We start from the raw sequence: 27920 nt of genomic DNA, 5'->3' as shown, positions 1-27920 counted from the left end.
AGTAATCATCTGCTGCAGAACAAAGTAAACACTTGTCTTTCCAACTCATTCATCTCATGAATTCAGGCAAACCTATGCCTCTCTATCTCTCCAAGTCTCCAGCAAAAATATGAGTATTTTGACCCAAATTATCTAGACAGGAGTTGCAGCTCTCTACATTCACTGTACCCATGTGGACCGTGCTTCGGGATTTTTCAAGAAGGAGAGATTTTTAGAGACATTTCCAGCGCTTATTGCAAATGCAGAATTCTATGTAATAAATCTGAAAGACTTTTACAGTGTGTCCATGGACTCATTATGGCCGGTGTTCCATGATTCTGACCAAAGCCATAATGGTTATTCAGGCAGGCTTTAGTTTAAGTGCCTTGTAAGAAACATTTGAAGACCAGATTGATATTCTTCTGCTTTTAATATTGGTTAAAAATGATCAGACACATCTAAGGAAAAAGGGTCACCTGTCTTACAGGCTTTATCTCCCAAAAATATACAAATAGGAGAGGGAGTCAAGTTGGGGGGGTGGGGGGTGGGAAGCATTTAAAGGAAGCAAAAGTGCTGCAAATCTTGAACATAGAGCTCAAATATTTTTAGAGTTTAAAAATTATCTAAATGGCTATGGTGTTGAAGGCAGTGCTGTTTAGTGGGAAGAATTTGTGATTAGAAAGTTACAGTTTCCAGTCCTGCTGCAAATATTTACCAGCCATGTGCATCTGGCCCACTGAAACACTTATAAGAGTAATAACATGTATCTAGCACTGACCATGAGCCACTGCTGTTCCATTTATTCATTTAAACCCCCAACGATCCCCGGAGGGTAGGTATGATGACCTCCCCATTTTACAGATGAGCAAATTGAGGCAAGGAGGTCAGGTAACCTGTGGAAGGTCACACAGCTAGCAGGACCCACCAAACCCACCTCCCCTTGCAGCCTCAGGGAAAGAAGTCTAAACTTCCCTCCTGTGAGCACCTGCGATGCGCTCACACCATGTTCATTCCCCTCTTGGCAGCCACGTGACTATGGGTAACCCCCTTTCTCCTTCCAGGGAGGTGTGTAAACCGCAGACTTCTCTGCAACGGGGACAATGACTGTGGAGACCAGTCCGACGAAGCAAACTGTAGGAGGATTTATAAAAAATGTCAGCATGAAATGGACCAATACTGGGCAATTGGCCGTCTGGCCAGTGGGTAAGTTACCATCCTCCCGTTGTGTAGGTGAGAAGGCACAGAATTGAATGTAAGTCTGGAGGAGAGGAAGGGGGCGGAGGATATTAACAGAGTTGCTGCTCCTTTCTTCCTTTCTGAACAGAGATTGTAGTGGAAGTGGATGCTTGTAGCTGCTCTCTGAAGAAGGCTCCAGGGAGCTCCAGGAGCACGTCCTGGGGACAGATAGAGGCCACACAGAGGGCCGGGTTAGGAACACTAGGGACAGAGCTGTGCATGGAGACCATACTGGCTTCACGCCAGGGCTGGGGGTGAACGTTTAACACCTGCTATGTGACTGTTAGCTGCTTTCTAAGCATTACCTCTGAATCCTCCTGACAACTTGCAGGGGAGGTGTTTTGTGTGGTTTTTTCCCTAAGAATTATTTATTTTAAAGAGAGAGAGTACATGTGGGGAAGAGGGGGAGAGAGAGAGGGAGAGAGAGAATCTTAAGCAGACACCACTTGGAGCCCGATGTAGGGCTCGATCTCACGACCCTGAGATCATGACCTGAGCCAAAACTAAGAGTCAGACAGTCAACTGACTGCGCCACCCAGGGGCCCTGACAACTTGCAGGGGAGGTTTTATCTCTTTCTATATCTCTAGGCCCAGCATAGGGTCTGGTCCAGAGCTTAGGCTCCTACGTAGTTAGAAATGGATTTCCGAGATGGGTCTGCAGTCAGTTTGCATTTCAAGCTTCTGGGGACCTCTGAGTTGATCAGTGTTCTGGAGAGATCAGAGGAGCAAGGTCAGAAGGGACCAAACTAGCCTGGTGTTTGCCCTGCCTTCCTGCCACATTGTGTAGCTTCTTAGCCTCTAGGAGGAAGGGTGAGAACCTTCCCTCACATGCACTAGAAATCATTGTATATGATGCAGTGTGGGGAGAACAGTAACCCTGAGTGGAATTCACTTTCTTCCTAAACAAAAATCAAATCTCACTGCTTAAAGGTTGTCACTGGAGAGAGAGAGAGAGAGAGAGAGAGACTCCTCATACGGGGAAGACCTGCTCTCAGGACCACCTTATAACCTAGTTATTAGAATCCCCACCTCTTCAATAAGGAAACTGAGGCCTGGAAAAGTTAAGAGAGTTCCTAGGGGTCACATGCCTGAGACGGTGACGGAGTGGACATTCCAAGCCAGCAGTAGAGCCAGACTGGGCCATGCAGGAGGGGACGGAGTGACAGCTCACTGGCCCTGGGACCTCGGGTGAGGCACATACATCTATGTGGGGCTTCGGTTTTGTCATCTGTAGATGGAAATCAATGATACCCTTCTCTCAAGTTCTATGAGGATCAAATAAGCTAATGTGATTGTAGCAGAGAAATGCGAGGCCGCTTGTGTGAGGGGAAGGCTGCGGGCTGGCAGTGAGACCTTGGGCAGGTCACTTACCCTCTGTGCCTTACTTTCCTCCTCTGTAAAATGGGCATCATCATCATCATCCCTATCTCTTAAGGATTAATCCTTATAAGGAGCCAAGATGTGTAAGTTGATTACAACTGCTGCCTCCACGAAGTAAGCACCACATTGTGCTGGTTAAATGAAATAAATGTATAGACATTATTACGATACATGAAACTCTGTCACAGGAAAGAGAGCCTAAGATAATTCTGTTAGGACCAGAACCGAGGCCCGTGCACAGAGGCTGAGAGAAGACAGAGCTGGTCAGGAATGGAGGCCTGCCTTAGGAGGCAGTGAGAAATAAGGCTACAGACTGGATTTTCATCCCTTCTAACTAAACACAATGACATCTGCTGCCCCAGGTTTGGCAGGACACTTTATAAGGTGATCCATACGTAGCATCACCCACTGCTGTGTCTGTTTCTAGTTAGCCCCTCAATAAATGATAACTGTTCAGTATCTTGTGATGGAGATCCTACAGAATTTAAGAAGGAAACCACCAGCCTCAAGGGCACTCAGTCTAGTGCGACAACAGACACACTAATAATATCAAACATTTGTCACAGACCGAGCCGTGTTTGAACACTTAATAAACATGGGCATATGTAATCCTCACAACACCTTGTGCTCATTTTACAGAGGAGGAGACCAAGGCACAGAGAGGGTAGCTGCTTTGCCTGAGGTCACATTACTAGGAAATGACAGAACAGGGATTTGAACCAGGCATCTGGCCCCAGAGTCCCTGTTCCTACCTATTTTGCTAAACTATTCTCATAAGGTAACTACAAGTACAGAGTGGTAACTGCTTGGGGGGCAAGCATGGGGTCCTAGGAAGGTCTCTAGCTTAGCACAGCAAGTGTTGGTCGAGGCTTCCCTTGAGGCAACAACAGAGCTCAATCTTAAAAGACAAGTAAGAGATTAAACAGTGCGCAGCTGGAAGGGCATTCTGGGCACAGGGAACAGCACCTCAGCAACAGAGAAGGAGCAGAGCAGGTTGGAGGAAGTAAAGCGTCTCCCAATGGCTGGGACTAGGGTCTGGAAGGGCCACAGATGGAGCCGGAAAGCTGGTTTGGACCACATACCGAGGACCTTGAATGCTGTACCCGGGAGTTTGGGTTTCCTTCATTAGGGTCTGCCAGGGAAGATGACATAGACTGATGACCCTAACCTCTCCCCCCTTTCCATGCCTTCTGTGCAGGATAAATCTGTTCACCAACAGTTTTGAGGGCCCGGTGCTCGATCACAGGTATTACGCCGGGGGATGCTCCCCCCATTACATACTGAACACGAGATTTAGGAAGCCCTACAATGTGGACAGCTACACCCCACAGGTATGTGAGAGCCAGGAAGCCCCTGGACTGTCCCTTCCTCAGGACAGAGCAGCAAGGCTGGTGTGCCCCGTGCAATCACAGCAAGAGTCGTAGGAGCAGAATTAGGCGAGCAACAGCATCAAAGCTGGCATGGAAGACCGAAATAGGGCTGTGGATTTGGCGTCCAGAGTGACTCTGCTCCCTTCCTCAGCAGTTGAGCGTTATGGGACCTATAGGCGACCAGAAGCCAAAATGTGGGGGTGGGGACCCTGGGGGATGGGTCCCTCCAAGGCCATCAGGGCCGTATCTTTGGCAGCCCCCCTATGCACAGAACAATGAGCACTGAGTTTTGAGCAAACGGCTCTTCTAATTTCTCTGGAAGGCACTTGCCCTCCACATCACTTCATCCCCACTGCACCACCTTTGACCAGACCTCGTCAGCTGTCAGCTGCTCTCCCCTTACAGCCTCCTCACTGGCCTGTCTCTCTGACCCCAGATTCATCCCTTCCAGGCCAACCCCTGTGCTATGCCCAAAGTGATCTTCTAGAGGCTCATCTTTGGATTAAGTCCAAACTTCAGGGCAAGTAATGCAGACACCTCAACATTTTGAGGCCCGCACACTCCCTCACAACGCCTGTCCCTTCCCCTCGCTGTGACATCTTCTGGGTCAACCACACTAGAATCCCCGCACTTTGTAGAATAATTCCTGTTCTTTTCCACCTATGTGCCTTTGCCTAAGCCAAGTCCCCGAGTCCCCAGGTGAACCCAAGTCAAGCCCCCACCACTGAGTTTCACCCATGTCTGTCTGTCCTCTTGGATTGGGAGCTGTGGGGCTGGGGAACACAGTCGGCCCTCTGGTTTCTGCATCCAGAGCCTCTAGTCGGGAGCCTCACACACCATAAGAATACAATGGCTATCTGTTGACTTGTATAGAACTGATGTGACTCAAATAGAGTAAGAAACATTTTTTTTTTCCTCCTTTAGACCCAAGGCAAATACGAATTTGCGCTGACAGAATACGAATCGTACTCAGATTTCGAACATAACATCACAGAGACAAGGACAAGCCTGTCTAGTTTCGGCTTTGGTTTTAAAATACCTGGAATTGTTGAACTTGGTTTCAATACGGCAAGTGGTAATAGCAAACATTTTGTTAGCAGAACCAAACGATTCTCTCACACTGTAAGTACAATTTCTGTGTATCCATTTGAATTTTCATGTCCAGATGTGTTTATATTCCCCATTACTACCAGGCCTAGCAACCAGTTATATTTCTGTTGTCTTGAAAATCTTCTTACAAAAAAGCAGCATGGTCTTAGGTGAACTTACTTTTTAGAAAGGCCAGGCAGTGGTATATAATTATTTTCTTCTATATTTATGTTCTCTCACTTTCTAATGAGCTTTATCCCATGGTTTTCTTTTTTTAAGGATTTTTTTTAAAGATTTATTTATTTAAAAGAGAGAGAGAGCACACAGAGGGGCAGAGGGAGAGGGACAAGCAGACTCCTCACTGAGCGCGGAGCGCAACACGGGGCTCAATCCCACGACCCCAGAGATCATGACCTGAGCCCAATTGACTGAGCCACCCAGGCACGCCTCCCCTGGTTTTCATTGAGCTTGAATGAAAAATAGCTTTTCCAGACCAAATCAACTCCAGGGGCATTTCAGCCCCCAGCCATTTAACTTCCTGTCCTAAACATTCAGCTGAAGTTCTCCTCCAGAATGTCACCCAAGACCTCTTCTTCTCCGACTTCTTGGGGCCTCTGGTGGAGTCGACCACACCGTCACTGCTCCTCATCATGTCCCCTTCTGGGTTCTAATCTCCCCACCTGCTCTTCATTTAATTCGTGGCCATCTTCTGTTCTTATCCCTCAGCCACGCAGGGTGACCTCTTCTGTTCACCCCCCCCACCCCACCCCACCACCGGGGCAAGCCGTGCCTCTTCGTCACTGCTCCTGAGCTTCCTGTTACGCTCTGACCTGCACCGCACAGTCTTATGGGCATCGTTACCTCAATGTCTCGCCGACACTCCAAAGCAAGCTCTTCCTCCCCAGTTTTCTGTGTTAAATAGCATTTGTTTCCTTCTACTTTTCCAGGCGAAGCATTTCAGAAGCCTATTTTGCTCTCTCTCTTCTCTTCCACATTATTTGGCCACAAATCCTTTAGTGTCACTCTCCAGTATTTCTTAATCTAACTCTGATTATACCTTAACTAGCCCAGACCCTTGCACCTCTTGCTTGGCCCCCCTGAGGGGTCTCCTGTCTCCCGACTTGCCCCTTCAGATTTATGTGCTGCCAGAAAGACGTTTCTACGATACCAGTCACGTCACCTGCCCCCCTTGCCGTGTAAGATGAAGGTCACAACCCATGAGTTGGTGGAAGAGGAGTAATTGGACCGGGAAGTAATGGGATATGATGTTGGAGAAGCAGGTGACAGGCAGCCTTGAGGAACCTCGAATTCCTGAGCAAGGAAGGCGCATTTTATTCTCTAGTCCCTGAGCGTTTTCAACAGGAGTGCGATATGTTAGAAAATGGATCTGAGTGGAACATGGAGGAAATCAAGTCACCTATAATGATTCGTATGAGGAAAAAGTGGTGAGGGGGACTCAGAAGGGTCTCTGCTGCTGAAATGCCGACCGGCAGAAAATGAGTAGTAAATGTTAACAGGATTGTTATGGTCTTTGCGTGTTTTTCCTTATCTTCTAGGCTCTGAGCCACTTGGGGGCAGAGGCTGTTCCTTTCATCTTTAGACTTAGGATGGCACTTAGTAGGTGCTTAAGACTAAAATATAGTGATGAAGGGTGGGACTGATGAGAAGGAACGTACTTTGTTGGGGAGCAAATGAAGGGTACCATCTATTTACTCCTTCCCTTTCTCCTGCTCCCCACCCCCCATCCTGCCCCCACCAAATAGCCAGTGATAGCATGCTTATGGTGTTCTGGGCACTATAGTAGACTTGGGGTCTAGAGACAAATACATCCTGATTCTTGCCTTCAAGCTCACAGTCTAGGAGAAGAGGCAAATGTGTATGCAGGTAACTAATGCTTAATTTTTTATATCAGTTGTAATACAGCATGGTATGTGCTCTAAGGGAAATATAAGCAAAGTGCAGAGCCGTCCTGGAGAGTGGAGTGTGTGTCTGGGAAATTCAGGGATGGTGTCACATAGGCAGAAGCAGCTAAGCAGGTGATTAAAAATATAAGTAGATGTGCATCTGGCAGAAAAGGGAGGGAAGAGCATTTAAGGCAGAAGGAACAGCATGTGCAAAATTGCGTTATGAAGAGAATGGCCAATTTGGGGAACAGTGAGAAGTTGGACTGATGCTGATATCTGGTGTGGGTGGTAGGAAATAGGAAGGTATGGGGAGGAACACTTCACTACCAGGGGACAGAGTGTGAGTTCTTAACGTTCACAGTAAGGGAATGGATTTTATTCTGGAGGCAACAGAGAGTCAGTGCAGGGTTTTGTTTTAAGCCCAGATGGGGCATATTATAACACAGGTATGCCTCGGAGATATTGCCAGCTTGGTTCCAAACCACTGCAATGAAGTGAATGTCACAATAAAGTGAGTTAAGTGAATTTTTTGGTTTCCCAGTGCACACACAAGTTATGTTTACACTACACTGAAGTCTCTTAAATGCGCAATAGCATTATGTCTAAAATAACAATGGACATACCTCAATGAAAAATACTAAAAATGCTAACCATCATCTGACCTTTCAGCAAGTCATCGTCACTGATGACCATAACAAAAATAATAATTAAGAAAATGTTGAAGTATTGCAAGAATTACCAACATGGGACACAGAGACACGGAGTGAGCTAATGCCATTGGGAAATGGTGCCCAAAGCCTTGCTTGATGCAGGTTGTCACAAACCTTCAATTTATAAAAAACCCAGTATCTATGAAGCACAATGAGACAAGGCATGCGTGTAGTACTCTCAGCATTTTCAGAGGTCAACTCTGATTGGAGCAGTGAAGGCAGGCTAGAGAAAGAAGGGGGATCAGTGGGAAGGCTTTTATCAACATCCAAGCAAGAGAGGAAACCTACAGTATTTAGAAAAATCACAAACAGAGCGCTGCTCCGCTTGGAAGGGTAAGGAAGAAGGGAGAGTCGTGAGTCTCTGGGACAGGACTAGAGTGAGGTGAGCATAAGTCAGGGAGCAATGAGGGGCCCGAGCGGTTGGCACCATGGGCCTGGCATGGTCTTCTAGAACTGATAGGTCAAACTGGCTGTAAGTCTTAAGCTTGGGGCAGAGGGTGCCTTGTGAACATTACCCACCCTCTTACCTTTTCCTCTACCTACACGCCAGCATAGGAGCCTCTCACCTCAGATTATACTAATATCGCCTGGATGCTTGCACTTCACCTAACATCACCCTCTTGCAGTCTGGCCCCCACACCAGGGGTCACCCAACATTTCCTGTAAAGGGCCAGCTAGTAAATATTTTAGGCTTTGTAGGACCCTAGGGTCTCTGTCACCACGACTCCGCTCTGCCACTGTAGGGTGATGGCAGCTATGGAGAGTGCATGAACGAGGAAGGGCATGGCTGCATGCCAGTAGGACTCCATCTGTAACACCAGGCACCTGATCCGGGGTGCAGGCTGTAGTTTGTTGACTTGTCATACACTACAGTGTCTTGCCTTCCTAAAGCACCACTTTGACTCTTTCTTGGGTGGCCTTTCTTCAGAATTTGAAAAGCACAAACAAAGAGGCTGCCTTGGCAGGTAGGCAGGCAGGCCCCGTGTCCCACCAGCGTGGCCCCGGGTGCACCTGCTGCTCCCCTCCACGTCTGCCTCTGCCTCTGGCCACCTACCCTTCTCACTCCCGCTTTGCCGCCCTGAGGAGCTAAGTTAAGAACAAGCTCTCCCAAGCTGAAAGGACACCGGAATATTTATGAGAAATGAAAGCTTGTCAGAGAGGCCCGTCTTCCCTCCAGTATCCTCAAGGAATCATAAGAGTGATGACCCCAGGCCAAGAACGTCGGATGGTATTTGTAAAGTTCATCTTTTCGTTCCAGATTCCTAACTTTAAAGGTCTGGTTTTCCCATGTCGGTATTTCATTTAGAAAAGCACATTTCTGCACGCGCGCTCTGACCTTGAAGTAGCACGTTACAAGCTGAAGCCCAGAAGCCTTATGCTCCATTACGAGTTCCTTCAGAGAGTCAAGCTGCTGCCCCTGGAGTATAGTTATGGGGAGTACAGAGATCTCTTCCGTGATTTCGGGACCCACTACATCACAGAGGCTGTGCTGGGGGGTGTTTACGAATACACACTCATCATGAACAAAGAGGCCATGGAGAGAGCAGGTACATGGCCCAGGGGACTGTGGCTTTCCTGCCAGGGCCCACATGAGCTCTGTGAGGTAGTGGGGAGAGGCTTCTCTTAGTTGGTGGGAGAAGAGTTATAAGCTCGGCTCCTAGTTCTCTTCACCTTCCCTGGCTATAGATTTACTTGCACATCTTCCTTTTTCATAACCTGTTCCTGTGGGTCCTCCTCCACTCAACCCTCTGTCTGGGCGGTCCTCTTTTCTACAACTACTATCTCTAGACAACAGCCCCCAAGCTCGTGGCTTTAAATGCCTCCAACGTGTGGAGAACTCTCCATGTCTATTTCCACCCTGGCTCTCTTCCCTGCACCCCAGAGCTTATGTCCATATGGTTCCTTGACATCATCACTGGGGTGTCCAACATCCAGCCCCACCTTAGCATGCCCTGAAAGTCAACTTTTGCTTTTCTTTCCCAAATGTGTCTTCCATAGCCACCCACATCTCAGAATGGTTTCACCCTCCAACCAGTGGCTCAAGCCTAAAACCTAGGAGTCAGCCTTGACTGTATTTCTTTCCTTCTAGTCGATTAGCAAGTCTCATCAGTAAGTTTGAGGTGAAACCCAGGATTCTGCCTTCTGAGCAAGCTTTGACATGATGTCAGTGTTGCGGATCCATAAACCACATTTTAAGTAGCAAGGTCACAGATTATTACACTAGCCTCCAAACTAACATTCACCTCCCATTGCCCCTCCACAGTCTCTTCTCCTTACACATATAATTACAGGACTTTTGGCCAGGCCTAAGGCACGGCTCCTGTTTCCCAATCTTGTGTTATTTCCTCCAACATGCCACCTCCCAGCTGACCTGCCCTGGGTCCCACAGTTCACAGGGGCAGAACAAGGGTTTCGTTATAAGTCTGTTGTACTTGCAAGAGGACACGTGGTATATGATGTACGTAAATTTAAGCCAGCGTAGCCTCAGTCTCACGAAGGTCGAGGAGAGCTTCCTCCATCCCACTGGCTTCAAACGCACTTTTCGTATTTCCTCAAGCTGCTTCCTGCAGAGGGACTCTACTATCAAATAAATTGGGGAAACATTAACGGATCCCACTTTTAGCCTAGCCACGAGCCTGCTGCCATAAAATGACCTCACCACCTCCTCTGATACAACACTGGTCACACTTACTTGACCACAGAAGCACTTTCTCTTGTAATACTTACTAGTACAAAAATTATGAGGGATATTATCATGAGATTTGTATTTCAAGCCCAGGAGGCATTGTATTTCAAGCCCAGGAGGCAGAATTGCTCTCCTCTCCTTGCCTGGCCTCAAAGTGCCGACAAGTCACACTCGAGTTTTCAGCAAGCCCAGGGTGGGAGGGTGCCTTGCAGAGAATTAGGGAGGAACAGGTGGGAAATGAGTCCAAAAAAAATGAAGAAATAAGAGGAATTGGCCCCTTCTCTTTGCCAGGTCCTAGGCTGACACTTTAAATGCATCACCTTAATTAATTAATGAGCAAGCTATCTCTTCTATAGCCAAGATTAAAGAAGAGTGGGTCAGGGGAAGGGGGACACATATCAGCAACCTTGACTCACGGGATCAATCCCTAGATGTTTGATAAGGAGCCACATTTTTAAAAGCGACCCTGAGCACTTCTGCTCTTTGGGAGGTAGCAAAGAGCCTCAGAGCCTCTGAGGACCCTGAAGGGAAGTTGCTGTCAATCTCTCATGAGGTCTCCACACTGATGTCAGCGGCTGCCCACATTGCGGTCACCAGGCTGGCCACCCTTTTATCTGATCCTGAGTCCCTGGGGCCCCCATGACATCCAGAAAGGGCAAGGCCTTTGGAATCAACAACCAGAAAAGGGACAGGGTGAATTACCTCTAGGTCATGGGCCTCTTTCTTGCTTCCTTCAGGTTACTCTCTTAAGGATGTCCGAGCCTGTGCCCAGAATGGTTTTAGAATCGGCATCGGCATTGAGGTGGTCTACGTCAAGCTGGGTGTGTCGGTGGACATATGCCGGGGTATTCTGAATGAAATAGGAGGTGAGTGGCGGGAGCATGTGACTTCTGTGCTCATCATCTTTCCCGCCCTAGGATCCCCAAAACTGAGTCTCTCTTTAAGCCAAAGACCGGATATTCTAAGGTATTTCAATTAAAATAATAATTCATTCAGTAAACACTTATTTAGCTCCTACGATATGCTGGACATACGAAAGTGAATAAAATTGTATTCCTATCCTCGTGGTGCTCACACAAAGCAGGCAAACAATTAAAGAAGCAATGACAAGGCGGCAGTAAGCACAAAACCAGGTCTGGAGCATCAGGACAGGCTTCCTAAGGGAGGGAGCATTGGGATTGCTGCTCGAGGAGTAAAGCAGCAAGGTTGTTTTTAAGGCAGGAGGAAAATGACAATGGAAATTGAGTCTGGGGGCTGAGAGTTGGCCTGGCTGGAGGTAGGAGGCAGGGGTCGGGCACAGGTGGAGGAAGTGGGGGAGGCAGGTGAGGAGACTAGTCCTTACCTGAGATAATGGGTGGGACAGATATTAGAAGAGCAGTCAAAGCCGTAAGTCATGCAGCAGAGCCCACATGGCAGGGGAGACCAGATCGGAGGTGGGTATCGAAGCCAGGATGTAGCGCCAAGTGTCTGGGAGCAGGAAACCTGGAGGTCATTCAAGGGAACTGGAATCAATGCAGCAGGTGGAGTAGGAAAGAGAGGCCAATCAGCAGGGACCCAGTCCGTGACCTCTGCGGCAGCCCGAACAGCAAGCCTCTACCTGCTCCACTTACTGAGCTTGCATCTGGGATGGTATGTGGAGAAAGAGTTCCCCAGCTGAAACAAAACAAAATAAAACAACAAAAATGTAACTGCTGGTCTAGAAAAATCTCTTGCCCTTGTGACTGATGTGTGGTTGATATTGTTTATTTGTTCATTCTGGTGGGGCTGGGTTAGAAGATACGTCCTACAAGAGAGGCATGCATAGAACATAGGTGCTCTTGAAAGAAGACCCGTAGGGGCGCCTGGCTGGCTCAGTCAGTGAGAGGAGCATGAGACTCTTTTTTTTTTTTTTTTTTAAAGATTTTATTTATTTATTTGAGACAGAGAGAATGAGAGAGACAGAGAGCACATGAGAGGGGGGAGGGTCGGAGGGAGAAGCAGGCTCCCTGCCGAGCAGGGAGCCCGATGCGGGACTCGATCCAGGGACTCCAGGATCATGACCCGAGCCGAAGGCAGTCGCTTAACCAGCTGAGCCACCCAGGCGCCCTAAAGATTTTATTTATTTATTTGAGAGAGAGAGAATGAGAGACAGAGAGCATGAGAGGGGGGAGGGTCAGAGGGAGAAGCAGACTCCCTGCCGAGCAGGGAGCCCAATGCGGGACTCGATCCCGGGACTCCGGGATCGTGACCCGAGCCGAAGGCAGTCGCTTAACCAACTGAGCCACCCAGGCGCCCCAGGAGCATGAGACTCTTATTCTCGGCGTTGTAAGTTCGAGCCCCACATTGGATGGAGAGATGACTTAAAAATAAAATCTTTAAAAATTTTTTTTAAATTAAGAAGACTTGTAGAGTACCTCCCCCCCACCCCGTGCAGGTCACTAGATGGAACGTTGCCCAGGACGCCGGAACCCTTCTAACTACAACTCCTCCCTCCCTTTTGGAGAAAACACCATCCTTGCTTCTGTGTTAAACACATCCTTCCTTTCTTAATAGTTTTACCACCGTATATATCATTAACCAATACAGCTTGGTGTTGCTTGTTTTTGGTTTTGTTTTGTTTTGTTTTAAAGATTTTATTTATTTATTTGACAGAGAGAGAGAGAGAGCACAAGCAGGGGGAGCAGCAGAGGCAGAGGGAGAAAGAGGTTCCCTGCCGAGCAGGGAGCCCGATGCGGGGCTCGATCCCAGGACCCCGGGATCATGACCTGAGCGGAAGGCAGATGCTTAACTGACTGAGCCACCCAGGCGCCCCTGTTGCTTGTTTTTGAACTTTATACGGATAGAATGTAATCTTTTCGGTTCTGGGTGTTGGTTGTTTTTTTTTTCCATCCAACATCATGTTTTTGTGTATAACTATAGTTAGTTTCCATTGCTGCATAGTATTTTATTGTATGAATATAATATTGTGTCTTTGTCCATGCCGCTGTTGAATTTGGGTCACTTCCTGTGGCGAGCAAGTACAATCACTGGGGCTGTGACCATTCTTACGAAGCCATCTGGTACCCACGTGCAAGGGTTTCTCAGGGAATGCACCAAGAGTGGGATTGTTGGGTTGTAGACTCTGTGCTTTTTCTGGACTAGTTCCTGCAAAGCTGTTTTTCTGAGACGCTTGTACCACTCACTGTACACCCCTACCAGCAGCGTATAATCTCCCTCTCCATGGTCCTCAGGTGTTGCAGGCCCAGGGCTGAATGGTCACCCGACACCACCTCGTTTGGCATTGGGTACATGGACAGATTAGAATGGGAAGGACTCAAGGATATGATTGAGGGCTTTCCCAGAAACTCCACGAGAAGTCAAAATAATAATCATTTCCTAGTAGACACTCTTTAATGGGTATCTATCACATGTGAAGCCCAGACTTTACAAATGTTCCCGCCTCTGTTACCCTATACAAAGAAGCACCATAGCTTAGAGCTTCACAGCACTACCTGGATAAACCTTTTCACCCCTAATGCCTAAGATTTCTTATCTGCAAAAAGTGAGTTAATACATGTACGACAATTAGATTACTGGCTGGCACATTAATGATCAATAACTCATCTCCCTATTAACCTACTTACCCTATCTATGATCTATCTATCTATCTATCATCTATCTGTCTATCATCTATCTATCTATATCTGTCCATCAGCTCTCTGTCTTCCATAGACTCAGTGACTGGCATCTATAGATGTCCCTTCCTTGTCCTGCCCCCGACTTGGGTCCCATATGACTGAGAGCTGCATTCCGCCCCTTGCGCCATGACTTTCTCACTGGCGGGAAACCATCCCGTCCACCGGCACCTCCAGGATGAGTTTAATAAATATTGTGGTAATTAGGTTGTTGGTTGGGTGGCAGTAAATTCCAAGGTGTGGAAGTGGATCCCTTGACATGCCAGGTCTCTGGGTCCATTCCAGACAGAAACAAGAGAAACACCATGGTGGATGACTTGGTGGTCCTTGTGCGAGGAGGAGCCAGTGAGCACATCACCACCCTGGCCTATAAGGAGCTGCCGACGGCAGACCTGATGCAGGAGTGGGGAGATGCGGTGCAGTACAACCCAGACATCATCAAAATTAAGGTACAGCTGGGGGGCGCCTGGGGGTGCTCAGTCGGTTAAGCGTCTGCCTTCGGCTCAGGTCATGATCTCAGGGTCCTGGGCTCCCTGCCCCACGGGGAGACTGCTTCTCCTTCTCTCTCTGCCGCTCCCCCTGCTTGTGCCCTATCTCTCTCTCTCCCTCCCCTTTGTGACAAATAAATAAAATCTTTAAAAAATACTAAGGTACAGCTAGGCAGCTGCTCTACCCACCCTTTCCTCTCTTCAGAAAACAGCTTATGAGGGGCCACTGGGAGCCAGGGTGTGGGATACAGAGCTCATTAAGAACCACGCCTCAATCTTGAGGCACACACATTATAGTGGATAATCTATCTGGAATGGATTGATTACAATATACTGTTCAGCACCAGCTAGAGACCCTTGCATCCCTCCCATTCAGGCCCCCCAAGTTGCTAAAGGAAATTCACCATCAGCTTCTAATTCCAGCCTTGTTAAATTGATACTGTTTCCATTTCATCAGAGAATCGCTCTTTCCATTATTTCTTTATTTTAGTTTTCATTCATTCAACCAACAAATAGTTATTAAGTTCCTGCGATGTGACAGGAATTAAGACACTGGAGGAAAACACAGGAGGCGGTAAGGATGAAGCATATGGTGTGTGCCGAGCAGTAAGACACATCCAGGCACGACCATCTACAGGACAGGGTGGTAACCTCACAATGATCACTGACGTTATGAGCACCTATTATATTCATGACACTCTGCCCAGGGCTTTAGGAGCGTTATTTCATCTAATCCTCACGAGTCTGCAGATCGCATATGCTGATCTCCATTACGTGGCTGATGAAAATCAAGGTCACAGAGGTTGCATCCTTCTGTGGCTGCTCAAGAGTCTCCATGAGGTCTGGACCCGGGAGTTTGACCTCTTCCCTCCCCTCTAGATATTCCTGTGGGTTTAGTGAATAACAACTGATGATCCCAACCATCTGTCACCCACACAAGAGCAGTTTTGCAACCTTAAACTAAGAAGATGTTTGCTCGAACAGGACTGTCATACACATCAGCAGTAGTGGGTCCTTGTCTGTGGGGACTTCTGCACGGTGTCCACGTTCCATCCTCAGCCATCCTCTTCTCGCCATTGTCTGTATAGCCATTGGTTGTCTGGCATCCACCCCCCACCCCGCTGCCCCCAGAGATTTAGTCTTGCTGCCCAGGAGGGGCAATGAGAGACTGGAGCTCTTGATGGGAGGCTCTACAGTTCCCAACCCTGGCAGCCTCCCACAGTGTCTCTACTTGTATGTCAAATGCATAGTTTCTGCAGAACAAGAAGGCTGCCATTCAAATCCTCTCCTCTGCTGTGTGTTCAGTAGTGACATTTAGGGTACAGCCGTTGACAGGCCGAGGAGGATAAAGTCAGCCATAGGTTGTAGGCAGCTCCAGAGAAATCTGGGATTGGCTGATGGTGTGGTGACGTTGCTTGGTATCACAGATGGGCATGGGAGTAAACAGAGCTCAAGGGAAAAATAGATCCCCAGCCTTTACTTGTCACTTATATTTTGCCTGCATCTTTGTTTCTAAAACTGAGAATTAGTGGAGTTTTCTTTGGTTACCCACCTGAAGCGGTTGGATGTGCCAGACTGGGCATTGGGAATGTCAGGTGCCAAGCATGTGATATGATATGGGGGGTATGTGTGTGTGTGAGTTTGTGTGTGCGTGAAAGAGAGAGAGAGAGGGAGGGGAGCAGAGAGGTAGGGCACGTTAGCATGTTAAACATCTCAGTCAGGCCTGCAAATAACCTCAGAGGTGCAGTGCTCTACCAAAGGCTAGTGGCTTCCCAGCCTGTGTGTGATACAGTGGAAAGTATCCACTTTAAGTGTAGTTCTGTGAAGGGCTGTGTGGGCTGACAGGGGGAAAAGATGAAAGAGTCAGAGATGTGTTCAGGAGCTGAGGAGGGGAGACTACTGAAGGCTCTTTTTTTTTTTTTTATGTTATGTTAATCACCATACAATACATCACAAGTTTTCGATGCAGTGATCCACGATTCGTTGTTTTTGTACAATACCCAGTGCTCCATGCAGTACATGCCCTCCTTAGTACCCATCACCAGGCTAACCCATCCCCCCACACCCCACCCCTATAAAACCCTCAGTTTGTTTCTCAGAGTCCATAGCTGTTCCTCTGTAAGTCCTGGACCTGAGTTGGAAACATACATTCTGGGCATCCCGCTCTTGCACGCACTCTTTCTGGCAAGAGAAAACTGCAGACAGCTTCACATTAGCTCACCATAATTCTCTGCAGAGCCAGCTCACCAGGTAGTTGGAGCAACGATTACCTTCCAGGACAGCAGAGGCCACTGGATCAGCAATTCCTAGACACAGAGTGTTGGCTGGGGGTTACACCCATAAACCACTCTTGAAGATCGAGACCCCCAAACATGATTCCTATAGGAGCCAGGTGTGCAGGGAAGCAGAACACTGAAGAGCCCACTCCCACTCTTTACTGGTAAAATCCAGACTCAGAGAAATGGCTCTTTGCTCAAAGAGCTAAGAAATAGCAGTGACATGTAAAGAGAGTCCCAAAGACAAAAGGTTGAAATTACATTCAAGATGCAGAAGACAAGCCTCCATCAAAAAGTAGAAAAATAGAAGTAAATTTTAGAATGTGTTTGCTTTGTGATTATAAGAAGATTTAAGAAAATGAAGAATTTAGGAAGTCAAAAACAGGGGCTGAGCTATTGAGAACTCATCAGATGAGAAAGGAAGTAGCTGACTCTAAGAGATGAAAGCCTACATTGGTAACAGTAAAGAACAGAATTGACACTGCAGAAAATTGAGTCAGTGATATGGAAGGTGCCATAAAAATGTTCTTATCATGTAGAAGCAAAAGACCAGGAGATTAAAACAATGACATAAAAGAAATATGATGGAAATAGAGTAGAGGAGAAATCGAAAATTCAAAGACTTCTTCCTGAGAAAGAGACAAGATTAAATTTGAAGATGCATTAATCGTGGGCATAATAAGAGATACTTCCCTGAGCTGATAACACAAAATGGAGAACTCATTGAAAAGTAAGCAAAAGTACTGAAAACAAAACAATACTGAAACACATCCTAGTAATTTTTTTTTTTTACTTTTAGAAACAAACATATCTTACAAAAATAAAAGTTGTCCTGGTCTTAGAATTCTTTGCAACACTAAATGACTTAAAGACAGTGGAGTGACAACCATGATGTCATGAAGGCAAAGCTCAGGGACCAATGAAAAGGTCACTGATAGAGGAAAAATCCCAAAGACATTCTGAATGGTTAAAGGAATCACAAAAAGAGTTTGCTAGATTTGGCAAGTGAAGATGCAGGATGTCCAGTTAAATTTGAATTTCAGACAAATAATGGATAACTTTTTAGTATGAGCATCCCCCAAATATTTCATGGGACATCCTCATACTACACAATTATTGGTTGTTTATCTAAAATTCAACTTTAGCTGGGCATTCTGTATTTGACTGGCAATCCTAGTCACTTCCTCTACCATCCACATACATTTCTATCAGTAGTCAGGGTGGCTGGGTTGTGGTCTGACGTCCAGGCTGATGGAGATGCTATTATACAGAGCTTAGGCATTGCCCAGGGTAGAAGGAAAAGATATAGTTGTGAATGGTGCTCACGTAGAGGTCAGGAAGGACTTGGTTATGCTTCAGTTAAAAAAAAAAAAAGTCCCAAATCTTAGTGGCTTAGTACATCAAAAGTTTATTTCTCAATCACACAACATGTCCAAAGCATATTAAGGAGGGGACTATTGGCGGTGCTCTTCAGGGACCCAGGTGATGGAGGCTTTATGTGGTAATGTGCTCCCAAGATCACCACAGCAGTGGTACGGGAAGGGGAAATGTGACCTCACTCTGTCCTGAAAGCTTCACCCTGGAAAGGACCCTCCCTCCACTCACTGCTCAAAACAGGTCACGCTGCAAACCTACCCTTAAGGATGTCAGGGGATTGCAGCCCTGCTATGTACCCAGAAAGAAAAGCAGCTGATCAGTTGGTAAGCAATGATAATCACACCTTTCTAATGGTGTGACCATCATGCCTTTCTAAAGCAACATACTCAAAGATTCTGGAAAGGCAAATGACTCTGACCAAGAGAAGGTTTAAGATACAGAGGTTGTGGTAACATTACCTGGTAAGATAATGTCAGACTTGGGCTGTTGGATCTCACCCACCAAAATAAATTCTGAATTTCAAATAAGGAAACCATGAATATAATTAAATGACAGATAACACACCAACAAAATAATTTTGCCACAGATGAAATCCTTAATGTACAAGGAATGATAGAATTTGTAAGAAAGGCACATCTCAAAGGAAAGAGACAACTTACAGAACTATGATGGTGAATATATATGCAAAATGTTGCACTTTTCTAGGAATAAAAAATGAAAATCAAAGTAACAACATCAAATTGACAATGTTTAAAAATCTGTAATGCTCAATGTCAGTGAGAGAGATGAGATGGACATTGTATAAAATGAGATGAGAAGAGAAGTTGATACAACAGTTTAGGAAAAGAATGTAACCATCTATATCCAGAACATTAGAAACATTTGTAGCTTTTGATCCAATAACTTCAGCCGCAATAATCAACTAAAGGAATCATTTTAAAAGTTGGTAAGGATGTATGCATAAAACGATGCCTTCTTTCACGTTATTTGTGTAGCAAAAGAAAAGAAAAAAGGAAACAAAGACATAATAACAAGAGAAGAGGTGAATAGCTTGTCATTCATCCGTACAACAGGGTTCTATGCAGCCCTAAAATATTTTATCAGAGAATATTGAATGGCATGGGAAAATGCTCATAATAGGATATTAAGTGAGGTTAAGTGGAAAACACAACTGCACTTTTCTTATGCCACCAACTTGGTATAAATATCTGCCCGTTTAACTATCCAAAAACATACACTGAAAGGACACAAACCACAATGCTAACAGTTCAAATCCTTTTCTGCCACTTACTGACTGTGTGACTCTGGTCTCTCCATTTAAATTTTCTGTGCCTCAGCATTTTCATCTGTAAAATGGGGCTACAGAAGACCACCTGCCTCATAGGATTGTTGTAAAGATTAAGTTAGATCATGTATGTATTTAGTTTGGCACCTAACCACTGCTGCTAGTGCAATAATTATTTGTTATCATTAAGAATGGTGATCACCTGGGGCGCCTGGGTGGCTCCGTCAGTTCAGCGTCCGAACTCTTGATTTTGGCTCAGGTCATGATCTCAGAGCTGTGAGGTCGAGCCCTGCATCAAGTTCCATGCTGGGTGTGGAATCTGCTTGAGGATACTCTCTCTCCCTCTCCCTCTGCCCCTTGCCCCCTGCTCTCTCTCTCTCTCTAAAAAAAAAAAAGAATAAATAAAATAAAATAAAGGAGAAGAAGAAGAATGGTGATTACCAGGGTCCATTACAGGGAACTGCATGGACTTTAATAAGTAGTGAGTCCAACAGCCCAAGTCTGACATTATCTTACCAGGTAATGTTACCACAACCTCTGTATCTTAAACCTTCTCTTGGTCAGAGTCATTTGCCTTTCCAGAATCTTTGAGTATGTTGCTTTAGAAAGGTATGATGGTCACACCATTAGAAAGGTGTGATTATCACTGCTTACCAACTGATCAGCTGCAAATTCAGCAAATTTATCATTTGCCGAAAATGATAAATAAAATTTTCTCATGGGCAAGTGTGCTTAGGACCCGTGGTCAATATGAGTAGGTAAGACTGTGTATTTGGGGGAGAAATAAGGAAGAAAGAGGGAGGGAGAGAGGAAGAAGAGGAGAAAAGAGAGAAAGAAAGATGGGGGGGCAGCAAATGAAAGAAGGGACAATGATGCCCTACTACCATAGAATTAAAAGGGAGCTGTGGGGTCTAGGAGTTGCTGCTCGGTCCCAAGGCAAACCGCAGTCTGCAAACTTTGGAGAACACTGACACAGAAATTGGAAATGGGAAGAGTCAAGCCATTTTTATCAATAATTATCATGAACTAGTTGGAAAAGCAAAAGCTTTGGGTCAGAATCCTGGCAATACTAGTTAACGAGTTCTTTGATGTTGTTCAAGTCACTTAACCTCATCTGAAAGCAGGGCTAACAGTTGCTACCTTGTGAGGATGGAGTGGAATCACGTTTGTCAACCACCAGCCCCGGCTTCTGGCGCACAATACACGTCTCCGACATTTATTCCGGTTCTGCCACTGACTTGCTCTCTCTCCTGGAGCCAATCTCAGTGCTGGTAGGAGAATGCCTGGGGGGTTAAAGGCAGCCTTTCAAGGTGCTCCGGCAGGGAATGCAGATTGTCCGAGAAGCTCATACTCGTGAACAGCAACCCCCGCCCCCACTTCCCTCCCATTCCTCCCCCACGTGTGGCCAGCAGGCTGGACCGTTCCGTAAACCGCCTCTGGATCAATTCATTGACCGCAAAACGGTGAGACAATGGGACCACCAAGGGGCCTTGCTTTGCCCACTGGAGTGAAGGTCAGCAGCAGATGCATTAAGAAATGGAAGCAATTTTCTTCCCACTGGAGGCTTCTATTAGGCATGATTGCCTGCATTTAGACCCTAAACTGTCCAGCACTGGATTAGGGCAGGATCACAGACAAAACCTGGAGAGGAACCTGGCCCTGGAGCTGAAACTAGGGCCAAGAGGCTCTGAACATTTTTAACTACTTCTTTGCACTTTACCTCTGGCTTTTCCTAGCCCGTCAGCACCACCACACTCGTCTGTGGCTTCCTCTTGTGAAAACACGCCCTGCCCACGGGAGACCAGCAGCGCTCTGTCTGCGTCTAGGTCTCTGCTGTCCACCCCCTCTCCTCTGGGCCAGCTGCTGTGGCCCTGATGAGGCCTCCCATCCCCCATTCATTTGCCCATCCACTTTTTTTTTTTTTAGATTTTATTTATTTGAGAGAGAGAGCACACGCGCATGAGCAAGGGGAGCCCAACGTGGGACTCGATCCCAGGACCCTGGGATCATGACCTGAGCCGAAGGCAGACACTTAACTGACTGAGCCACCTAGGCGCCTTGCCCATACACTTTTAATAGCTGTTCTCACGACACTTGGGGCTAGACCCCAGAGACTCAGAGCTGACAGTATATAGCCCTGATCTCCAGCAGCTTACCTTCTAACTCAAGAAGGAAAAAAGATTTCAACTCATGAAAAAAAATGAATGACTGCAAATAGAATTTGTATCGGATGAGCACTGGATTGTATGCTGAGCACTTCCTGGTGGGAAGTGGTTCTGTGAACTTTGGAGCTCGGGGAAAGGCTTCATGATGGTGGCTCTTGCGTGATGTGAATGATTTGCCAACTACTGGGCGGAGGGGGGAGGCAATGTTGGGACAAAGCTCCTATAATAGTTTCAAAGAGCGGCTTGGAAATCACTTCCTCTCCCCCACCAAAGACAGATTAACCGCCTGCTCCTTTGCCCCCATTCCAAGTTTGCACACATGCCTATAACTGCTGTGCTCTAAGTACCTGTTACTATGTCTCTCGCTCTCTCTCTCTGGATTCCTGTGGATTTTATTTTACTCATTACCTGTGCTTAATGCTTGGCACTTAGGAGGTATTCAGTAAGAGTTGACCTGAACTCAAATGAGCTTATTTGTGGATATTGGGTGGGGTGGGACAGACTGAGGATGGGACATCCATCTACATACTGGGTGTCCATCCAGTGCCAGATGAATCCACTTGTCTCCATGCCCCGGCCCCTTGTTCATTCCTGTGAAACCTTGCTTTGCCCTTCTGTTTGATGACTGTCTTCTGTTGAAATGCATGCCTTTCTGCTCCCCAGGCAGAGCCTCTGTATGAACTGGTGACGGCCACGGACTTTGCCTACTCCAGCACAATAAGGCAGAACATGAAGCGGGCTCTGGAGGAGTTCCAGAAGGAAGTCAGCCCCTGCCACTGTGCTCCCTGTCAAGGGAATGGAGTCCCTGTCCTGAAAGGTACCGTTTCCAGGCAGTTGGTGTCCCTGTGGAAGACATCATCTGGAGGGGCTGGTGCTGGGGCCAGAACACGTCATCGAATCCACATACCCTCCAGGGTATCTCAAGAAGAGTTCTACATCAATCCCTAGTCCTTTTCTGGAGGCCCCAAGGACTGTCATAAAGCCCTCTTCATTTTGTCAGAGGGGAAAAAAGAACCCCCTAGGCATTTGGAGCCTCTTAAACTGAGCTTCTCCACCCTGATCAGACATTAGAACTACCTGAGACCTTCAGAGCTACTGATGCTCGAGCCCCCACCTGGATTATGTGACTCTCAAGAAGGCCCCTCATCAGGACGGGTGAACCCTCTCCAGGTAGTTCTAATCTGCAGCCCGGCTGAGACTCATAACTGCTTAAGTCCCCACCTCCCTGGAGCACAATGAGGTGGGATTGGACAAAGGGCACCCCCCCCCCAGTGCTCAGGTGCAACTCCTGGGCAAAGAGCATGATGTTCCTCCACGGCAAATCTCAGCCTGGGCTGCAGGGGAGAATCCTGGGCCTCACCCAGAACAATTAAAGTGAATCACTGGGATTGGCCTTTGAAAAAGCCTACCAGATGATTGCACTGTGGAGTCAGGGCTGAGAAGCTGATCTACAGCTGAATTCACTGGCACATGGGATCCATGATTTCACTAGCTTATAAACTAGTGGGAGGGCTAGACCTGACCAAAGAGTTACACTGAAGTGTACCGAGCATTAGAACAAGTATCAGTCTATTTCCCAAGAAGTCAGAATGTAGGCAACTAGGTCATGCTACTCTGGCCGCCCGAATACCTAGGTTCCAGCAGCATAAAACCAGAAGAGCAGGCTGAGAATGTGCCGTCTGCAACAAGGGGTGGGAATGGACTTGGGAAACCTCTCTGGGCCGAATAAGAGGCCCTGGGCTCTGCACGTCCTGACCAGTACATGGTGAGAAGATTGGGGGATGGGGGACGGGAGGCGGTTGGAGGGAGTGGCAGCAAGGATGGGCCACTTGAACTTGATTCCTAACTTTAAGGGCCATATCTGGGGTCACTGCAATGGGCAGAGCAAATTTGGGGTTGTCTGAGGCCTGGGATCTTACACTTTAGTGGTGATGACTGAGGAAAGGTCCAGTCCAGCAGGAAGCCAAAATAAGGTATCAGGAGCAATTGGGTACAGCAGATCCCCACCCAGGGAGGGAGCCACCTGGAGTTAGGGCAGAACCTATGTGGATAGAGCAGCTCAACAGAGGGGACACAGGAGAAACCCCATTCCCATCAGAGACTGAGGAGTATGTGTCTAGCTTCTTGGACAGGGTGGGTGGGAGCAAAGCAGAGATCAGTGAGAGCCTAAGGCTGGGAAGTTCTGCCATCAGAATGGGGGCACCTAAGTGGGGATGTGGTCAGCAAGAAGTGGGGTCAGCCCATCAGCTCAAGGTCTTGATCGAGGGTTGCTGAAATCCCCTTGACTCTGTGTGAAATTTGGACCTGGGAACTGGAGCCCATCTGAGGATGTGCACTGGTGTGAAGGAGAATATGAAGCCAGAGACTGGGGTGTTCCTGGGCCTGCCTTAGAAAAGATAATCTTGTGAAGGGATTCTGTGTGATCCAGATGAGAGTAACTCTTGGGTGAGAAGTTACGGGTTAACATAAATAACTTCCAAAGGGTCAGAACTGGCCAAAGGTGGGATGAAACTTATGAGGACAGTGAGTTCCCCATTACTAGGAAGGCTGGACAATTAAATGCCCCAGGGTGAAACTGAGCACCAATGACCAGTGACCTCAGTGACCAGTAATGTAGCTTCTTAAAACTGGAAACTTACAAGGCTGGGTCAAATGTCAGCTCACGAGTAATTTTCCTCAGCAATGCCGTGTGATTCCCCATGATGGCAATAAACACCCTTCATGAGCAGAAGGCCCTCAAGGAAGGAGTAGGTATTCTTGGCCCTGAACCTTCTTCTCTTAAACTGTTCAACTAAATGTTTCTCCTATTTTAATCTAATAGCAAAGTGTCACCACTTTGATGTGGAGGGCTGAACTCGGGGTTCTGTTTCACATGGTATGATTCACACTCTCTCTGAATTTGTCTTTACAGAATCACGCTGTGACTGCATCTGTCCTATTGGATTCCAGGGAACAGCCTGCGAGGTCACCCATGAGAAAAGTAAGGAGTCTTTGAGAGTTGGTCAGAAAAGGGAAATCTAGGGAATTCCAGAGGATAATTCAAAAGGGCAAGAAGAGCATTGGAGATGTTGGGTTGGGAGATGGGTACTATGAAATTTGAGGTCCATCCTGGCTTCTGATTTTATATTTCATTGTTTTCATACCTAAGAGTGTTTCGAGTCACAAGACTATTAGTGCATGGCATTTGCAAGTCGTTTCTTTGAATCATTCTGGAATGCTTACCTTCTTCTTTTTTTTTTAACTGAGCTTTTATTCAGCCCTCAAAATCCAGCACAGATGCCCCTCTTTTGTAAAAAAAAAAAAAAAAAAAAAAAGTTCTAACCCTCCCCCCCTGAGTAAAATTAGTTAATTCCTCCTATGCACTCCTGTAGCACTTTGAACATATGCCTATTATAGCTCTTAGCATATTATATTTTGGATATTGTGTGTGTCTGTCTTCCCTATGTGTGTAAGCAGAGATCATGTTCCATTTATCTCTGTGTCCCTGTGGCCCAGCGTAGTTGCTGCTCAGTGGTAGGGGCTGAATTAAGAAACAAAAGACTAGGCTATCATTAAGATCCTTTCCAGCTCTCAAATTCTTTGTCCAGTTTATTATCTGAGTTCTCAATATCCCCCACCCCTGACTCTTTCCCTTCCCGTTCTTTTCGTTTTGGTGATACCGCTAAAAAAGGAAAACAACACATCCAGTAAAAACAATGTACTACTATGTATCGGGCACCTTGCTGAGTGCTCAGACTCAGTGGGTTTGAGTTTCATCTCTATCATTCAGTAACTGTGACCTTAACAACTTACGTGACCTCTTGGTGCCTCAGTTCCCTCATCTGTAAAATGGAGATGAGGATATGAACTATCTTCTAGAGCTGTCTTGAGTTTCTCATGAAACATATATAAAGCCCTTAGAATAATGCCTAACACATTGTAAGAGCAAAATAAATGTTGGTTTGTTTTAAAGCAAAATGAACAGTGTTACTTTGTATTTTACAACATTAGATCCTTTGGTCCTCACCACAACATCACAAAGTAGGTACTATCAATATCTCCATTTTATTGATGAAGAAACTGAGATGCTGGGGGTCACTAATGAACTTGCCCAGTGGTTACAGAATAAGTGTAGGACCACAGGTTTGGGTCCAGTGTGTCTGCCACAGCCTTTGCTTTTGACTCCTGCCCGCACTGTTCTCCCCAGTGAAATGCTCAGGGTTGTTCTAACTCACCCACCCCAGCCCCTGCCACATCGCCACCGGGCCCCCCACAGTGCTATACCTCCAGAGTGTAGTGCACAACCATAGGATTTTTCTCCTGGTTGGAGGAGACCCTGGACACCTCCTACTGGAGCCTTCTCATTTTATGAGTGGGCAGGCCCAGAGATACTAAGAAATGCATGTGGAATTATACTGTCCATTAGAGGCTCAGCCAGACACCTGATATATCATAGTGGATGGAATCAATTACTTGTCAATCTCATCAACGACCAAAAAATCCTCAAGGGAAAGGCAAGTGTCAGGGAGGGGAGAGTGCATTGTTCGTTACTATTTCATATAACACACGATGCTCACAGTAGATCACAGAGCTCCTAGGTTATACACTGACAAGAAGTAAACTACCCAGCATCCTGTAGCTGGGAAGTGATGAAGCTGAGAGCCAGTCATTCAACAGATGTTTACCAAAGGCCTCCTATGTGCCGGCTTACGTGCTAGGGTTCAGTGGTGAGCAAATCAGGTATAGATCCTGTCATCATGGGGACTACTGTTTAGCAAGAAAGACCTACATCATTTGAATTTGTCCCATAAACACTTTTAAACTTTTAGTTGTAACTGCTATAAAATGCCCCCAAGAGCTTAAAATATGAAGAATTGGTGGGGAGTTAGAGGTCAGGGAGGTTTCCCTGCAGAAACAATACTTAAATGGGGATCTGAAGGTTGAAGGGGATTGACCAGATGAATAGAGGAGGAAAGTGTATTCTGGGCCAGGGAAACAGCATCTGCAAAGGCCCTGTGGTAGAAGGGAGCATGGCAAGTACAATGGTGTGCAAGAAGGACAGGTGACTAGAGGGAGGAGATGAGAGCAGACTTCCAAAGCGTTTTGGCTTATATGCCCCACCCCTCCATAGGGCACCAGGTGTAACAAGGGCTAATTAATGTCCGCTGACCTTCTTTCTTCTAGATGTCGCCATTGATGGGAGGTGGAGTTGCTGGTCAGACTGGTCTCCGTGTTCTGAAGGACATAAAACAAGACAAAGGCAGTGCAAAAATCCACCTCCTCAAAATGGAGGCAGTCCCTGCTTGGGCCCTGCTTCAGAAACACTTAATTGCTAAGGAAGAAGTGCTCCTAGTAGATACTGCTGTGGGCTACACACCGCAAGAGCTCTGAGCCCTTAGGAGCTAAGGCCCAGTTACCGCATACCAGCTCCCACCTGGGGCCAGCCCGAGGGTAGAGGGCTGTGCCATTCAGGGTGTTTGAAATAAAGATGTTATTTGCAAAATGCATATTGATTTGAACCAAGAGTGAGTTAAACATAAACTATGGGTTCCTTAAGGGCTTAAGAATCTTGGTAAAGCTCACTTGGCTCATCTGTCTAGTTTTATTCCACTCACATGCACTCCTAGCCAGGAACTGTTAGAAGTTGTTCACACTGACGTCCTATTGTCTAGCAGTGATTGGCACAGAGTAGGTGCCCAATAGTGAATCAGTGCGTAGATATTAAGTTGTTCCTCCCTTGAAGACTGCATGGTCTCATTCACTGACAATGGCGGTGAATATGTATTGAATGATGACGATGCTCGCCACGGTGCTCAGTGTGTTAATTCATTCCAGCCTCATGATAGCCTTACAAGCTGTGTATCCAACAGCTGTGGGAGCTGGGACTTAGAACAGTTAGGTGGCTTGTCCAGGGTTGTGCAGTTAGGAAGTGGCAGATCTGAGCTGCAGACCCAGGCACTTGGGCTCCAGGGGTTTAGACTCTTAACTGTCATGTTCCCTTCCTCTCAGTAAATGGGCTTACTGACAAGAATTTTTTATGAAATAAAATGTAGAAGAACATGTGTGCGTGTGTGCGTGCGTGTGTGTGTGTGTGTGTGTGTGTGTGGTATTGACAGCCTCCACCTGCTGCATCCTGAGGAGAGTGGATCCTGGTTCCTCAGCTCCCTTTGATGCTGAGCAAAGGAAGGGTGAAGTTGTGCGTGTCCAAAGCACGAGTTCTGGGGCAGAGCTGAATTATTGTGACATGAGTGGGTGCCCAGAGAAGGTCCTGAGCTGGAGAAAAGAGCAAGGGAAATGGAAGGAAGGAAGGAAGGAAGGAAGGAAGGAAGGAAGGAAGGAAGGA

At 46.8% G+C, this 27920-nt stretch overlaps 1 protein-coding gene across 1 annotated transcript in view; it reads left to right on the top strand.

Annotated features, from left to right (window-relative positions):
- C8B (complement C8 beta chain) overlaps positions 1-27206 on the top strand; it is a 37955-nt gene extending 10749 nt beyond the window's left edge. Inside the window, exons 5-13 of the mRNA XM_021683944.1 lie at positions 1041-1182; positions 3794-3926; positions 4890-5087; positions 8975-9215; positions 11092-11220; positions 14293-14456; positions 22262-22415; positions 24510-24578; positions 26762-27206. Of these exons, the coding sequence (XP_021539619.1) occupies positions 1041-1182; positions 3794-3926; positions 4890-5087; positions 8975-9215; positions 11092-11220; positions 14293-14456; positions 22262-22415; positions 24510-24578; positions 26762-26913 (1382 nt within the window). The 3' untranslated portion in view covers positions 26914-27206. The remainder of the gene's footprint in view (positions 1-1040; positions 1183-3793; positions 3927-4889; positions 5088-8974; positions 9216-11091; positions 11221-14292; positions 14457-22261; positions 22416-24509; positions 24579-26761) is intronic.
- Positions 27207-27920: the final 714 nt, after the last annotated feature.

Source organism: Neomonachus schauinslandi, chromosome 4 (genome assembly GCF_002201575.2).
Source record: "Neomonachus schauinslandi chromosome 4, ASM220157v2, whole genome shotgun sequence".
NCBI lineage: Eukaryota > Metazoa > Chordata > Mammalia > Carnivora > Phocidae > Neomonachus > Neomonachus schauinslandi.
This window is presented reverse-complemented; position numbering and strand designations above follow the sequence as displayed.